The 16,884-nt window shown below is 38.8% G+C and overlaps 1 protein-coding gene across 2 annotated transcripts in view; it reads right to left on the bottom strand.

The window, feature by feature from the left end:
* Nucleotides 1–846: 846 nt before the first annotated feature.
* The window catches only part of apoba (apolipoprotein Ba), a 35,270-nt gene continuing 19,232 nt past the window's right edge, over nucleotides 847–16,884 (bottom strand). For both annotated transcript variants that reach the window (XM_042500936.1, XM_042500938.1), the window contains 13 exons: nucleotides 15,550–15,755; nucleotides 15,282–15,464; nucleotides 14,968–15,098; nucleotides 13,487–13,688; nucleotides 13,095–13,267; nucleotides 12,819–12,994; nucleotides 12,575–12,696; nucleotides 12,007–12,380; nucleotides 4,159–11,733; nucleotides 3,956–4,067; nucleotides 2,688–2,720; nucleotides 2,393–2,579; nucleotides 847–2,248 (listed from right to left, as the gene is read on the bottom strand). In XM_042500936.1, coding sequence (XP_042356870.1) covers nucleotides 1,064–2,248; nucleotides 2,393–2,579; nucleotides 2,688–2,720; nucleotides 3,956–4,067; nucleotides 4,159–11,733; nucleotides 12,007–12,380; nucleotides 12,575–12,696; nucleotides 12,819–12,994; nucleotides 13,095–13,267; nucleotides 13,487–13,688; nucleotides 14,968–15,098; nucleotides 15,282–15,464; nucleotides 15,550–15,755 — 10,659 coding nt within the window. In that variant the 3' untranslated portion in view covers nucleotides 847–1,063. The remainder of the gene's footprint in view (nucleotides 2,249–2,392; nucleotides 2,580–2,687; nucleotides 2,721–3,955; nucleotides 4,068–4,158; nucleotides 11,734–12,006; nucleotides 12,381–12,574; nucleotides 12,697–12,818; nucleotides 12,995–13,094; nucleotides 13,268–13,486; nucleotides 13,689–14,967; nucleotides 15,099–15,281; nucleotides 15,465–15,549; nucleotides 15,756–16,884) is intronic.

The raw sequence follows: 16,884 nt of genomic DNA, 5'->3' as shown, positions 1-16,884 counted from the left end.
TTATTTAGAACTTTTAACAACTAATAGACATCTGAAATGTCTGCTTTATTTTCTTTTGTTGTTGATTGTTTATTTGTTTATTTGTTTTTGTAAGGGGTCACAAGCAATGTTTCCAATAATGTATTTGTATATTATCATGTTTTCTTTAATGTAAGACCTTAATTGAAAAATCCCAATTAACTGTAGCTATCAGATAAATGAAATGAAGTAAAATGTACAATATTTCTCTAAAATGTTGTGGAATAGAAGTACAGAGTGGAAAGTCCTTGTGCTCAAATTGTACAGAGGCATGGTACTGCCTAAAAATAGTTAACATCATTCGGGAAATACTTGATAGTTGCCAAGGAAAAATCATCTCATAGAGCCCACATCTTATCTTGTATCTAAGTGTTCTCCAACTGTTTTCTGAAACTACAAATGTTGAAGATGACTAATTTAGAAGTGAAAGACATCAACAAAACACAATAGCTATGATTTTAAAGGTCTATTTTTTGAAGTCTTGACAGGTCTTTTAATTTCATTTCATTTATCTTATTTATAAGGACAACACACATTAATCAACATTTCTTTAAAGGTACCAGTCTTAGCCAGCTGGCTAGTCAAGCAATTTGATCAGTTTTCAATGCTCTTTTATCAGAGTTGAATGAAAAAACAACTGTTGCTTAGATCCAGTGAAAGTATAATGGACATGAAGTTAAAAGTATTTAAATAACCCAAAAGCAACAGGCTTGTCAGAAAACATTTGGAGCTCCACCACTGGGCCCTGATTCTGTCATACACATCCAAAGGATACAGGCCTATTGATTTACTGAAAATGTTGGTACAGTATAACAAACACAAAAAATCTGTATTCATCATTGTTTAATTGAAAACAATCATCGAACAAACGTGGTAGGTCATAATTTTATCAATTGTCAAATTTAAAGAAATCTCTCGTATGAAAAGCCTGTCTATATTTCATAAGTTAAAACACATTTAAACATGTTTCATGGCATTACACAAAAGTCATTTTATTCACAGACAAATTAAGTCAGTTATTATGATACCACAGGAGAGCCATCACTCACTGACTGGACCACATTGGCCATTCACTTTTAGCCTTCCAGAGGAAGGGTAAAGGAATTTCAATGTCCATCTTTTTATTGCTCACTCTAATGTATGGTGCTGTGCTAAGGGATGTCCTACTCAGTAGATCTATAGTTTCATTAAGTCCTCTGTAGAGAGGTGACTGCAAAATACTGATAAACTCCTTGGCATTGGTATTAACCCGCTCCATACTTAAAGCAGTATAAGCCTCTTGAATCTTCAGTTTGGCGTGGTCTTTATACTCAGCCACAAATCTCTTCGCCTCCTTAGTACGTTGGTTTGAAGACTGCAGAATCTTTGCATGAATGGCATCAACTTGAGAAGCAATTTCCACATTTTCATCTTTTAGGTAGGTGATGAAATTCTCTGCTTTTTCAGCAGTTACCTGGAGGAGATCATAAACTGTATTCTGAAGCAAATAAAACCCCCTGCTAACTGAATGTCTAAGCTGATAATACGCAGATCTTGTAGAGGACATTAGTTTATCCATGATCACATTTCCATTGACAACAACATCAGTTTCAGGTAAGGTGAACTTGATGTCCCTGATGTACCTAGTAATCTTCTCCATGAGGCTGGAAAACCTTTGTATTGTCCTGTCAGTGACTCTTGATACAGACCAACGAGCTTGCTGGGACATCTCCAGGCTTGAGAGCCATTCTTCAGATCCAGGCAATGTAAAGTTTGTGTCACTCAAAGACTGTCTGACTGCATCGAAGAAGACATAAATCTTGTCTTCACTGTGATTCAAGACTTGTCTAGCCTCATGAGTCAATGTGTCTATAACATCCTGGACATTCAAGGACATCAAGCCATCAGAAGCTTTTCTGTACATGTCCTGTCCTTCATCACTGAGGTGTTTGATTGAATTCTGCAGTGTGTCAGGAAACATAGGCACCTCATGATAGGCTCTTTCTATGCCATTGGAAACTGTGTTTTTCAGCTTCATGCCGCCACGGTTGAGATCAAAGCCAAAGTGGTCAGTGTGGTACTTGTTAATGAACTTGAACACAGCATCAGTCATAGCAGGAATCCTGTCCTTGGTACCCTCAACCACATCATGACAGAAGTCCCAATTCCATGACATCTGTAAGATCAACTTTTGAGGCTTTCTCAGTGTGACTCTGGCAGTGATAACATCAGTATCCTTTTCAGGAGAGGACTGAAGTTGAGGGAAGAAATTGAGGAGGATAATTGTTAAAACATTGTCATATTGGACAACATACAGCTACAATCCATCTGTAGATCTAAAAATGCTTTGCACTGACAACAATGTGGAAATGAAACAGCTACAAGAATGTCTTACCAGGTATCGACTGAACAGTTTTCCATATAACTGTGACTGAGACCTCTGCTGAAACTGCAATCCAAGGAACCCAGATGATGGACAAGACATAGATGCAGTTATTCCATCTTTGCGGAAAGCAAAGCGAAAGCTCACATCAACAAATGTCCGGCTGGTGATGTCAACATTAAGACTATGATGAGACTCCCTTTAAAAAAGAGAAAGGTGATAGTGGAGATATGTTCTAGAGAGAGAACTTGTGAGAACTGTTTAAATATGCAGAAAATAAATATTAAAAAAAAAAAAAATTACTTACATTGAATTAGCCAGGGAGGTCTGGTGCTTCATCCTGAAAAAAAACAACAAAAAACAAAAAAAAACCCAGCTGTATTTATGTAACATTAGGCCAATTCATCTTGCTCAACCAAGAATAGCATCTATAAACAACAGCAATGAGACATCTTGAGTAAGGGTCTTGTTTGTTTTCCCTCAGAGTAGCTCTGAAAACTAACTCTGAGTTTTGGTTGATTAAATGCAGACACAATTTCATACACATATGCATATTTTTTGTCCAGATCCTAAATCTAATCGTAATACAATTTAGTTGTGGGGACTACATGCAAACCAGGGCTGACTCTCTTCAAGTCCAGACGGTGTTAGTGGTAATGTACCAGAAGCTGTTCAGTAACTGACCAAAACCCCAGAAGAATAACATGCACTTATCAGTTTAATTACAACAGTTTAGGAAGCTTAGGTAGTTTAGGTAACAACTTTGCATGAAGTGATGAGGTAAATGACCATTAAGGAACAACTAGCATGGTCAATTTCAAAGGGTTCCCTTGAATTTTCACCTCAAGACTCTCTCAAGTCTCCCCGAAACTTAAGAGAGCTTGTTTTGATCATGTTTTGTTCCTCACAATCAATGTGGTCCTTTAAAACAAAGCTTTATAATTGTCATTTTAAGGGAAGTGACAACCAGCCTATTTAAAGAACAATAAATTGCTTAGCATGTATAGATACATAACACACAGATAATTAGAGATAATCAGATAATTGTAATATTAACTGTGAAGTAAGAAAGTCAGTTATATCATTATGTGATTACCTCACTCTCATATTGACATATTTTTCTATGTCTAGCCTATAAACTTCAAACAGCACAGTCAAGTTGCTGAAATTCTGTTATGCAGTTTGGTTTTGGTGTTCCACCCAAAGATTTTCAGCCGTCCCATCTGGCCACCCCTATGAAGATTTCTTGGATTCACTGAACATATCTATTTGGAAATTGAGATGTATAAAAGCTTATTTCCACCAGTTAAAGACAACAAAAAGATGAAAAGTAGGTCACAACAAAAGGAAAAAAATGCTTATATTTATGGTTAGTCAAAATGTTGATTTACAGGGTGAAAAAAACAATAACATAAGTCAAAAATTATGAAACAAAAAGTCAATATTTACCTTGCCATGAGCATTGTTTTACATGACTAACTTCATCTTTTCCCCTTTTTTCTTTCACAGGCAAATAAGCAAATAATTTTCCATTTAATTAAAAAATGAAGCACAAAATATACTGTGTATTCTTACCTTAGGTTCTGTGCCAAAACATGTTGGCAATTGACCTTTACATCGCTGTGAATCAAGTTGCACTTCCCATTTACATTGATTACTCCATTATCAAAGCCAAGGGTTGCACTGGCTGAAGGAACATAAGCAAAATAAAATATGACATGCAATGTGTTAGATCTGGTGATTCACATAAAATGGTCTTGAGTGTGTTCCTGTCTTACCAGAGAACTCATATTCCAAGAAGATCATGGTTGAGGTACAGATGGAATATAGAGAAGTCACAAAGCCAGAGTCCTTTTTCTCCAGGTTGGCAGTTGTTGACACATTATAAATAGGAGAGGAAATCTTCAGAGTGGCACTTAGGGCTCCAAAAGATGGAATAAACACACTTGAGGGCAGATGTAGAGAAATTTTGGGGATTTCAAGTTTTTGCTCAGGGATGACAATGGTTGGTAGTTTGAAGTTTGAAATATGATTTGTGATGTCATGTAGGCTGATGGTGTGCTCTCCAACGGTAAAGGATTTTGGTAGTGTGAAAGATGAGACTGCGATTCCATATTGTGGCATCTTAAATGAAAGGAATGTCATTTTCCACTGTAGATACTTTGTTTCAATGTTATAACTTGGCACAGACAGAATTGGCAAACCAGGCACCATGATTTCAAAGGCTGTAGAGGTGATCACATTAGGGATGGTAAGGTTCTTGGGATCAAATGTAAAGGGTCCTACATGCAAGTTGGTAAATGGCACATCAAAGGATGGAACTGAGATTGCAGGGGGAAGAGTGATATTATCAGGGACATCAGGGTTTTCAAATTGCATGTCTATGCTCCTTATGGAGTGTGGGATTTGTTTTGCCCAAGGAGGCATGGCAATGTTAATCTCAGGTATCCTAAAAGTGATGCTGTTTTCAAACCATTCAAATGGTATTGTATACTCCTGGCCATCCACTGACTTTGTGTATACAATGCTGCTAGAGATGTTAAGAAACTGTAAGTTGTCCATATTTGTGACTTGACCATACTTGAGAACATCCCAGAGGTTCTTCTGATATACAGGAAGCTTAACTGACTTCAAGAAAGCTAGGTGGCCTTCCATTGATCCACTCAAGTCCATGCGTACTTCGGATTCATCATTTGACATGAGTAAATCACAAGCATGCATGAGAGATGTCAGCTTTTCCTTACTACTCCAGGTGAAAGACTGCCTCTCTAAGCTGATGTCAAGATTGATGCTCTGAGAGAGTCCAGCATGAGCCAAACTACTTGGCTGACTTGCATCAATGTTTAATGTAGTCTTGAAGGTTGCCATGGGAACAAAATCTAGTTCTCCTTTAACAATGTGCTTTCCATATGTGTTGAAATATGCAAAATCAATATTGTTATTGCTGGTGTAATCAACTGTTGCAAACATTCGCTGCAAGGAGACCTCAAGAACCAAGTTCTTATTCACATCAAACTGGAAGATGTTATTGCTTGAGCTTCGCTTTTGTTTGTCCTGTTTTTCAGTGTTCAAGTTTAAGTTTGTCCTGATAGCTGAATGCAATATATTTGCATCAAGGTAGAAACTGGCCTCATTCTCTAAATCTCCAGCAAAGTTACAACAATCCATTACAATCATGTCTGACTTCCCTTGGGTGGAGGTCGTCAGTGACATATAGGAAGAAAGTGCTTCCAGTGCCCAGTTCATATCAAGGTTCCCTTTACCTATAGACTCAATCATAGGAATGTTAAACATGTAGTTAATTTTTTTCTTGAAAGTAGCATTTAGCCTGGTCTTTGTGTTTCCTGTGAGTTCCTGATTCAATTCTAGATTGAGGAAAAGTAGATTGATTTTTGCATTGTTGGCTATGGAGACATCAATGCTCTCTTTGGTGAGACTAACAGCACATTCATGGTTTGCTTCCACATTGTTATGCTCCAGTGATACAGTGGTAACTAGTTTAATTTCTCTCTTCTTTGTCAAACTGGTTATACCGTCTATTTTTCCATTAAGAATTTTAAAGACAGATGTTGAGGAAGCACTGAACTGAGCAACAATGTCAGACTGGCTGTAAAGGCCAGCATTAGCATTTAAGGCAATCACAGTAGATTTGAAGGAGAAGTCACAAGTAATGTTTCCCATGGCTGGGATCAAAATGTTGTTTTGAATGGCTGGTAGTGTAAAAGTTGGCAGTTTTATTTCATTTAATGTTTCTGGAACATAGATGACAGCTAACTCCAAAGATGGTACCACAAGGGTATAGGATGGCACATAGAAACCCAGCGCTGGAACTTTGAAGCTTGGTGTACTGACCTCCTTAGGAACAAAGTAGCTAAAGGCTGGCATCTCAGCCCTGAAAGCAGAGACCTCAATATTGAATACTGGTATTTTGTATCCAGGGACAGTGAATATTCTTGGAGGCTGGCTAGAAGTGTCTATTTTGTGTTTGATATACTGTGACTTTGCTTGGTTGTATGAATCTTTTAGAAGTAATACTACTTTTTCTCTATAATGATCAAATTGAGCATGGATGATGTTGGCATTAAAAATGATTGCACTGTAAATTGGTTCAAGGTGTAAATTAAAGCTGTGTGTATCAGGGTTCTTGTAGTAATGAAGCTTCAGATTTATATCAAATGACTGTTGAGGAATGGTAAGCAAGGTTTCGAATCCAGCACTTTTCCACAGTGAGAGGTCTCTGACCTCAGGGGTTTTAATTCTAAGATAAGGTACAGTTATTTCTGGTATAGATAGAGGAACTGTCAAAAAGTCCAGATTAGCCTCTCCATTAGCTAATGAGTAAAATAAGATGTCCTTTTCATTGTTTTCTCCTGTGAAGCTGTGATTGTACTTATACTGGTTGAATCTTGCCAAAGTACACCAATAAGCTCGCTGCTTGACAGAGTTTAGTGTAACACCATAGTCATACTGGAGATCCACCTTACCGGTAAGTTTCAGGGGGAAGAACATCTTTGAGTTTATTTTATTCGTAACATCAAGTGCAATCTCAAATGGATGGGTCACAAATTCCAGCGAGTTGGCCATTAATCCAGTCAGACTTTCAGTGAATTCAGCAGCATGAGAAGCTTTCACTGCAACTTTCAAGTCCCCAATATGAGCCTGTCCATTTAATACCATAACACTCTTTTTGACAGATGGAGCTTCAGTTTCACACCTTGCTTCAACACTGATATGGCTTAAGATCACTGATTCAGCAATCAATGTTTGCCTAGATTTCATGGCCTTACAGTCTGTTTCTCCTACAAAAGTTAACTCGGCAGTGCTAAAATTGATGTTAAATTTTGCATTGCTTTTGTGTGTACCTTCATCAGTGTAGTCTTGAACAGACCACTTTCCATTACCAGTGGTTTCACTAGTCACAGTAATTTTGCCTGATTCCATGGTGGCTGCTATATTCTGTTTTATTGATGCCTGACTTGAAGTTTCAATAGATGGAATGTCCAAGCTGTGGTCATAGGTCATGTCTATGGTTGCAGAGATTCCACTCCTCAGTGTGAGCACCATATTGTTTACCAAGTCTGCTGTGTACATTTGGGTTGTGGCCTTGGTCATGGTCTTTGCAGAAACTTCAGCAGAGGCACCAGTGAGTGTCAAGGACCCTTCATGATCAAAAGAGAAGGCCATATGTTTCGCTTTCATTGTTTCTGTGAATAGTAACTTCTTCATTCCGGGAGCTTCCAACTGAGCAGTGGCTTCAAAAGTGTGTTCGAGGGGCTTGATAGATGATTTGGCAAGAGAAGTAATGGTGGCTGTAAACTGTGGGTTTTTTGGTGTGGATGTTGAGTTCTCAATCTTTCCTATAGCCACAAGAGTGTAATCTGGGGAGTTGACTCTAAATTCTCCATGCAGTTTACTGAAAACTGGGATACAAATGTTACTGGGAACATCAGGTAATTTGATCTCTGGAATTGGAAGCACTGTGATTTTGAAATCATTCAGATTTAATTTGGGCATGTTGAAGGTAGGAAATTTGATTTCTGAAAGAGTTATTTCTTTTAAAGTAAGATCTGGTATTTGAGGTAGGTAGAGGACTTTTAAGTCACCAAAGATTGCCTCAGGGTCAGACGTTTGGATCTCAAATTCTCTGATTTTGTCTATGATTGCAATTATATTTGCTTTGATCTGATCAAAGTCTATGGTGAAGGCAGGAATTGTATAGGAGTTAAGGATGGTGAACTCAGGGACTGTAATTTGAGCTGGGATGCTGATCTTCTGCAGTTTGTTCAGGTTGATTGAAAATGCTGGAATGACAAGGTCAGTGAGAGGTATAGTAAAAGTGGGAACTTCAATCTCAGCTCTTTTCAGTGCACCCAAAACTCCATCTACAATTTGCTTCATCTGGGTGATGATCTCATGGTCAGCCACATCTCTGATCTTCTCTATCAGTCGGTTTATCTGCACAGAAATGTAAGCAACCACATTGCTATAGGATTCACTTGCTCTTTGAAAGTAAATGTGCATTTCATTTCTGATATCCATGTCAAGGGTTCTTTGATGCATGTCCTCAAGGATGTCCTGCACTTTCATCTTAATGTCATTGTAAAATGTATTATCAATCACATTTTTCAGTTTCTTTAGCATGTCAGACATTTTTGTGCTTTTGAGTTCATCCAGATATGTAAAGATGGAACTTTGAATCTCTTTAATAAATTCCCTAACTGCCTCAATTTTTTGGACAACCTCATATATTTTAATCTGCTCATTGATATAGTTTGTTAGTCCAGCAATCTTTTTGTTGGTCTCATCAACAAATGCACTGTAGTCAAATTCCCTCATTGACTTTAAAATTGAAGAAATGTGTTTATTGAGGTCATCAATGCTTTTCATTAACTCAAATGCTCTGAACTGGCTTATCAGGCTGTGCAGAAGTTGCATGATTTTATCATAAACAAATTCGAGGTTGATAGATTTCAAAGTATTTACGATTGACTGCACAGTCTCTTCAATCTTGAACTCCTTAATGAGAATCAGTGCCTGAACCATTAATTCTTTAAATTTATTATCAAGGCCATATTTTAAAAGTAGATCCCTAATGTAAGAATACACTGCATTGATTTTTTGGGGGATTTCATATTCATCAATCCAGTTGACAATCACATCATTCATAGATTCCATAACTTTTGCTATCTCTGAGGAGGGAATTTTATATGATAGCTGCTCAATATACATGGCCAAATCACCTGAGAGAAGGTAATCCTTTATATCTTGGAAAAACATGTTGACATCAAAGTTCTGAATGGCGTGTTTCATTTTGGACAGTTTGTCTTTGATTTTCTCCAAGATTCTATATTTAGAATTCAAATCTCGCAGCCACGCAGCATTGCTTTCTGTGAGCTTCTGTAAATCAATTTGTCTGATGATGTCCTCGATGGCATCAAGTGCTTTGACAAGTGATTGCTTGATCTGATACTTTTCATTAAATGCCCAAAGCGTATTTCCAATTTGTGAGAGTACATTTGTTATATTATCTGTAAAGTGTCTAGACTTGACATAGTCTTTGAGTGTAAGGATGAGGTCTCTCATTTTGATGGCAGTGGTTATTACCATATTCTCCATGTTTTTTTGCAAGTTTTCCATCGCAACCTCCAAGTCATCTATTTTTACAGAAAACTCATTGATCAAATAATCAAGTTTTGCATTTACTTGATTCACTTTATTCTCCAAGTCCATTTCTCGCATGAAATCACTCACTTGCATTGGTAGCTGATCTAATTTTGTTCTAAAGTCAGTGATTAGCTGATTAAAATCTAAACTGTTGATGAACTGTTGAAGCGATTCTAGGGTTTGCACAAGTGTGTTCTTGAGCTGCTCAAAAGCCAGAGGAAAGCTCTCAATGAATGGGAAATAAATGATATAACAGTCACTGTTTTTGTCATACTTGAAAAAACTAGAAACACTAACTTCTTCTATTTCTGATCTCTTTGATCTCTTATCTTTGCGCATTTTGCTGAAAATGTCTGTCAACATTAATCCTGACAACTCAAATCCAATCTTCTCAGGATTATTATAAGAACTGATTTCTTGGTCATATGCATGGTTGTTCAGTTTTGATTTTACTTTCCAGGTCAGAGATTGATTGTTTGGTGTCAGGAGGGCATCAAATTTGTTGTCTAAATTAGTACAAGATTCCCCACTTGGAAGCATATGTATGGTTGCTACCCTGCTGTCATGTGAGTATGCAAGAGCTAGGGGCTCAGCTTTCGCCAACAACTTGCTGTACAGCTGTCCGGTGTGCCTCCCATATAGATGAATTTCTCCTTCACTGTTGATAAGAGCATTAACAGTGAGGCTGAAAGGCAGTGCCATGGTTCGAATGGTGCTTTCAAAATGTAGAGGTTCAGAATTTATTTGTGCCTCACAGTTTGACTTGGAAGAAAGTCCAGCAAACTCAAGATCACAGTTGTGAGTGAGCTGGGTGTCCATTACATTGCCAGATGTGCTGCATTTCACTGTACCAGCCATATTGTCATAGTTGAGTTCATAGGTATGTTTAATGTTGTCTTTTTCTCCATAAGCTCCCTTCATAATTCCACTCAGATCCACTTTAATTGGCTCAAGCTTCATGTGGGCTTCGTTGTTCAAAGTGACATCATAAAACTTGAGATTATTTGTCATATCAAAGGACATTGTAAATGGCTTCATATCAACCTTGGTGTCTTGCTTGTAGTAAATATCCTCACAGATTAAGTTATTAGTCTTGGAGTGGAGGGCTAAGGTCCACAGAGTGATGGTCACTGTGTGGCTATTTTTTGTATTCATCTGCTTAAATGTTCCCATGGTGTTGCTCGTAAAGGTCAAAGCCCTTGGGTTCAGAACAATATCCATGTTGTTTCTTGTGGATGCATTGTATGCATATCCCTTGAGGACACCATTCAAAGAAGCTTCTGCAGCTGTAATTTTTCCCTCAATGTTCAGCTCTCCTCTGCTATCCTCGGCCATTGCTTTGGTCCTGGAGGACAGGTAGGTCCCATTGTTGTCTATGGCAGCATTGAAGATACTATCTACTGTGACAGGGCTGCACTGAATACCGAAAGTTCCACTTGTGGTTAGGCCATTTCTGCCAACCATAACAGAAGCTTTGTGCAATCCTTGACCCATGTCAAAGGCGAAGGAACCTTCAGAGTTCACTTGAAGCCCATTTGAATCCAGGGATCCTGTTATAAGTGAGTATGCCCTATTTGTTTCATCATCTGCTTGTGACTCAATTCTGAGGATGGTCATGTGGCTGGACACACCAAGCTCAGCTTTGTTATTGAAGGATTTCCCCATCGCTGAGGCAACAGCATTAGATTTTAGAATCAGTTGTGCATCGTTATACTTGAGCTCTGCTACATGCTTGAGGACATCCTCCAGGGCATTAGTTTTGGACACAATATTCAACTCAGAGTTTGCATAGGCTCCATGGATCACGTTGTAAACTTTGATGAATGGTGAGTTGAACTGCAAGGTAGACTCTCCTCTTCCCTCCCTATCTACTGGACGCAGGTTGTAGCTGTGGGTGTAGGAGGTATTGGTGTAGAACAAACCTATTTCAAGTGATCCGTCCACAGTGCCGTCTCCGGAAACTTCACCTGAATCTAGAGTTGAGGTTGACTGAGCAGAATAGTAGAGAGAGGCTTGCAGGCCTACTGGACTAGAGACTTCAATCTTATAGTTGGCTCTTGCATTCATTTTGTTGTTTACCCTTAATGTTTCTAAGACACTCAAGCTTGTGTCAATGAGGCTATGGCTGAAGGAAGTATTCAGAAGATACTTGATATTGTCATCAGCTCTTCCTGACATCATCCCTGTTCCTTAATACAGACAGACAGAAAATATATTATTACCAGTTACACCACAGGCAGTGATGAAGAATACGAAAACAAAACGTAAGTTGCTGCATCTTACAATAATAGATCTCATCTATCCAGATCAAAACTCAGTTTCACAAATACATTTTTTTTTACCCATCAGTAACTTAAGTTTGTAAAATCTTATCCGTCATGCCTCATTCTCTTATCGAATGAAACAATGCCCCACCATTACTGATTAACTGTTAAGAATTTTTGTTTTAAAAGGATGTTTACCTTCAAGCTTGTATGACAGTAGGTTGAAAGGTGATTGGGACTTGGCATTAAACTGTGCAATGTAGCTTGGGACATCAACAGTGTTGTTCCCCCCAGAGATGCAGCCTTCCCATCTGTAGAAGTTGCTGTTGATCTTGGTGGATGCTTCAGCCAGACCAAGAAGAGGGACAGTGAAATCCAAAGTAGGCCATATAGTGAATGACGGTAGTGGATAGTTTTTGGCAGGGATATATAGACCTATCTCTGGTAAATCTATGAGGGGAATAGACAGAGTAGTTGGAATGTTCAACTCTTCTGAATTTTTGCCTCCATGTGGAAGAGGAAGTGAAATGACCATCCTATCCTTGTTGAACTGGTATTGGAACAAGCTGTCACTGTTGAGGTAAAAGAAAATGCATAATCAATATTGTTCCAATTTTTAGCTTTGCATCTGAACATGTATTAACACACTGAACATGAACAGGGAATTGGAGGACAGAACACCTAGTTTAACTGAACTGTTGAGTTCCGTTTTATGCAAGGTAATAACGAAAGCAAGTGATATTTTTAAACTGAAATAAAAACTTACAACTGCAGAAACAGTTTCTCAGGCAGAGCTGGCAGTGTAAGGTCTGAGATACTCCTCTTACTTCGCAGGTTTGAAAGATAGGGAATGCGTATTATCAGTTTGTCCAGCCATATATTACCTGCCTTTGGGATGACATGATGATAACATTTCACTCAAAACGATAATAGCAAAGCTGAAAAGTACTCAAAAAACTCAAGCTTCTTTAAGAAGGTAATAAATACAGTGTCAAATGTCGAAGTGCTACCTCAATGCCTTTGGTGACTATGTGACGCAGTTTCATGTCAGTCCTTGCCACTTTCTGGTCCAAGACATGATCGATGAGATGTTGCATCTGCCTGTGATGATCCTCTGCATTTGGGATTAGTTTTTTAATTTCTGAATTTAGGCCTGATTTCAGTTCCACCACAAACTTGTCATCATCTGTGAAGAGAAAATCCACATGCACCCGCAAATATACAAAGTAATGAATATTCTACACCCTCCATCTCTGTTGAAGCTGTGAGTGATGGCTGACAGTTACTGTATCTGAGGGAAGCTTTCTGTTGGTAGGATGTCTCAGGTAGGCTGATGAGTGTTTCCAAGTCCATGAGCACATCCTCATCCCTCTTCAGAGATGCAGTGACAGAGGCATCAGTTTTCAGAGATGGAACGACCAGCTGGAGTTGCAGCATGGCATCCTTCATCATGTCATGTCTACATTTAAAACAAACAAAAAGGTTCTATTTAAAATAGACAAAAATTACATTTAGTAGCACAACTCAGTTTTTTAATTATTTGCATGCCATGGGATGTTTTTATCACTCATTTCCTACTAAAACAAAATTGTCTACAGAAAGCATGCAGCAGAGCCAAAACTTCAGCATTATCTATCATTAGAAAGAATTGAAAGTTTGTTAAAAGAATTACATGTACCTTGTGCGTCCAACAAAAGTCAGCTGTGGGATGTTTCTGTTGGTGACATCAATGGTAATACCTTTTATCTTCTTGTCACTGTCACTTACAGCCAACTTGATACCTGCCTCCACATCATAGTTAGGAATTACAACCTCAGTAGTGAGCGTGTTCTTGTTGCGGTTGTATTTCAGAGATGCAGTGGCCTCAGCTGAATCATACCCTAATAACAGCAGAAAATAAACTCATCAGTTGGTGTTTGTATCTAGGGCAACCAGCTCGTAGCCTCAAGATCTATTAAGACGTGTGCCTGTACCAATATCATAAGCACTTATCAAACCATCATTACATTTATCCAAGCCATACAATTCCAGTGCATACGAAAACCCAGGATTATGTTCAATACCAAAAACCAGTGTCTTTAAAACTTGGCATATATGATATAAAATATAGCAGCTATGGTATGAATAAGGTAAGGAAAGACTGTGGAATTGGTAAATAAAGTGTGATGAAGAAATTATTATGGTCAGGCAACAAAAAACAGGGTTGACATCATGAAAACTTTGCGGTCCCTTTTATGAAATATGAACATTATGCACAGCTCTGTCATAAGACACAAACTCTTGCATGAAAGTAGGACAGGCTGCATGCCCATCCATCCACACTATAGACTGTATATAAATATGGTCGACACGCTCCCACTCACCCCCGCCATATTGAATGAGGTTAAAATATCCGAGATACAGGCATTGCCATCTTGCGAGGGTGATGTCATTGAGAGCCTGCATCTGCGCAGTAGCGCTATCCACAGTGAGAAAGTTCTCGCAAAAACACCCGTCCGACCAATTGCGAGCAGTTTCATTGAATGCGAGTGCATGGATTGGCTGTCACAGCTGTCAATCATGGTGGACCCCCCCCCCCCCATCATAAAAACAACCACTTGAACAAACATCGGGGTGATGACAATTACCTTCAGTGTCAGAAAACAACTTTGGGAAAACATTTATTTGGCGTGTACTTTAAATGTTTAGTTTGGCCTATGTCCATTTACTACAGTCAGAGTCTAAGATCCACACTAATACGTTTCCCTTTATTACATAAAAGACACACTACTTCCTGTATTGGTGGCACTCTACGCCAATGGATGGACCTGCAATTGCATAGAGCTTTTCTAGTCATTTGATCATGCTTTGACACTACAGTCCCCCATTCACACAGACATTCATGCACTGCTGGCTGAGGCTACCATACAAGGGGGCAGCTGCTACTCAGTTTTTGGAGCAATTTGGGGTTGAGCATCTTGCCCAAGGATATTTCAACATGTTGACTGGAGGATCAAACCTCAAACCATCCGTTTGCTCTACTTACTGAATTACAGCCATCCAGTGTCAGTTGTGAGGTGTGCAATTGTCGTTTATGAATGCAATAGATTGGGATATTGGGCTGGCCCCTTACATGCGCACAAACACACCATCAGACAAACACATATGTTATTACATTACCTTCTGCCTTCAGGGATAGCTTCAGACAGTCTACTCTACGACGACCTTTTTTACCCTCTCTAAGTGTTTCATCAGTGATGGTGGCAGTATACTCTGAAACTTCCCCTGTTGGCTGGATTTCAACTGCAAAGCTGAGAAAACAAGGCAGGTTTTATTATTTAGGCTCACATTTTAAGTCTGTTATCTATTTGGTTAGTTATAACCATAGAGCACTGCATTAGGGTAATTAAATTGATAACCAATTACAGTAACTAATTAGCTACCCAAATAGAAATCAATTTCAACTTCGATTTGCAAATATGACTTCCTCTTACATGCTTTCTCCAGTCAGGGGGTAATATGGGGCCTGGTCCAAGGAAGTGGCATCAAAGTAACGCACAATAGTGCAGAATTTTAGACCACTGAAAAGGGTATGGCAGTTAGCTGAATCAGACCGGTCCTCCACCAGGGATGGCACTATTGTTGTTTGACCAGAGGACACTGAAAGCAACTTGTTGCTGTATTTCAAAAAGAAAGAGAACTAGTTAGCAAGAAAAGCACGACACTAGCAACTATTGAAAGGGTTTTAATACAGCCTCTAACCTAATGCTGAACAACTGAGTCTTTGACTGAGGAGCAAGGATAGCCAGTCTCATCTGGTTTCTGCTCATGGTGACCTTAGCATTGAGGGAACTCTCATGGTACAGATTAGTGTGCATCTCAAACCCAGCCTCCACATAGTCTGGAATATGGACACCCATTTCAGTGATGACTTCTAGCCCAACTGAGGGCATAATGGACAAGTCAGTCTGCAAGGAGAAGGATACAAGACAAGCTGTAAACAGCATTTTACAGGGGGACAATAAAATTATCACTTTATTTTACATACAATTCGGATGAAGACGAGCTATGAAGATAAATATGTTGTAAAAGGTGACAGCTTGAAACCTTGATGTGAGAATTGCAGAATGCAATATGACAACCCTTGAGCAAAATTTTTGTTTGCATTGTTATTGATTGTTTATTTTCATTTGTTTGGATTTGGTTTCTCATTATTTCATTGTTTTGTCTGCACCAGACATGATGTGTAGTCCTGTATGGTGTGTTTTTATAATTCCCTTCTCTCTGTTGGACAGATGCTGTGGGCCTAGGCAGCAGTTCAGTTCCCTAGTGGTGGTGTTTTCTTCACAATCCCGTTTCTCGTTGGTGTGCAATGTCACGGATGGTTAGTTTATGGACCTTCCCCTTTATGGAAGGTCCATTGGAGCTCCTGCTGCCATGGTAAGCCCTAGCCTTGTCCTCATTCCCTTGCTTCAGTGCTGATTTTATGTCACCACACTAGTACACTTGAATCCTGGTGTATGACATTTTAGCTTTCTGTTTGAGTGTTTTGAACCATTATTTTGTTAAATAAATTCTTTTCTTTTTAAACTGAAAACCTGTCTGTCTTTTGCCCAGTGGTTAAAACGAATCTGTGTGAGCTTGTTAATTTAAAAATTAGCTTTAGACCTCAGGTGGCGTTGTCGCAACCATTTTTATCCACCACTCATGCCACACAGGGAAATAAGAAAATAAAATGTGTAACAAAAAAGTTATAAGTCTGTCCTGATTTTTTCCCAATTTTAGTCGTAAAAATGCTTCAGTTGAATGATCAGGGAATTATACATTTTTAGGTCTGTGGGCAACATGTTCAATAGATTATTGTGGCGTTCAGCAATGATATTGGAGTAACAGGTTTGTCTTGCAGCTTTGATGGCAGAGTTGTAGTTGGACATTAGATTTTTAAATTGATAATAATGTAATTTAATTTTTTAATTGCCTTCTGTGTTCTGACAGAGCGACCCACAGGCTACGTGTGTCTAGCACAGTCCCCAGATACTCCACACTGGTGTTGTTGGGGACTGCACTTTTTCCGGTTGATTGGTCATGACTTGGCCA

The sequence above is a fragment of the Plectropomus leopardus genome, chromosome 14 (assembly GCF_008729295.1).
Source record: "Plectropomus leopardus isolate mb chromosome 14, YSFRI_Pleo_2.0, whole genome shotgun sequence".
NCBI lineage: Eukaryota > Metazoa > Chordata > Actinopteri > Perciformes > Serranidae > Plectropomus > Plectropomus leopardus.
The sequence above is the reverse complement of the archived record's forward strand: the minus strand, read 5'-3'. Positions and strand labels throughout refer to the sequence as shown.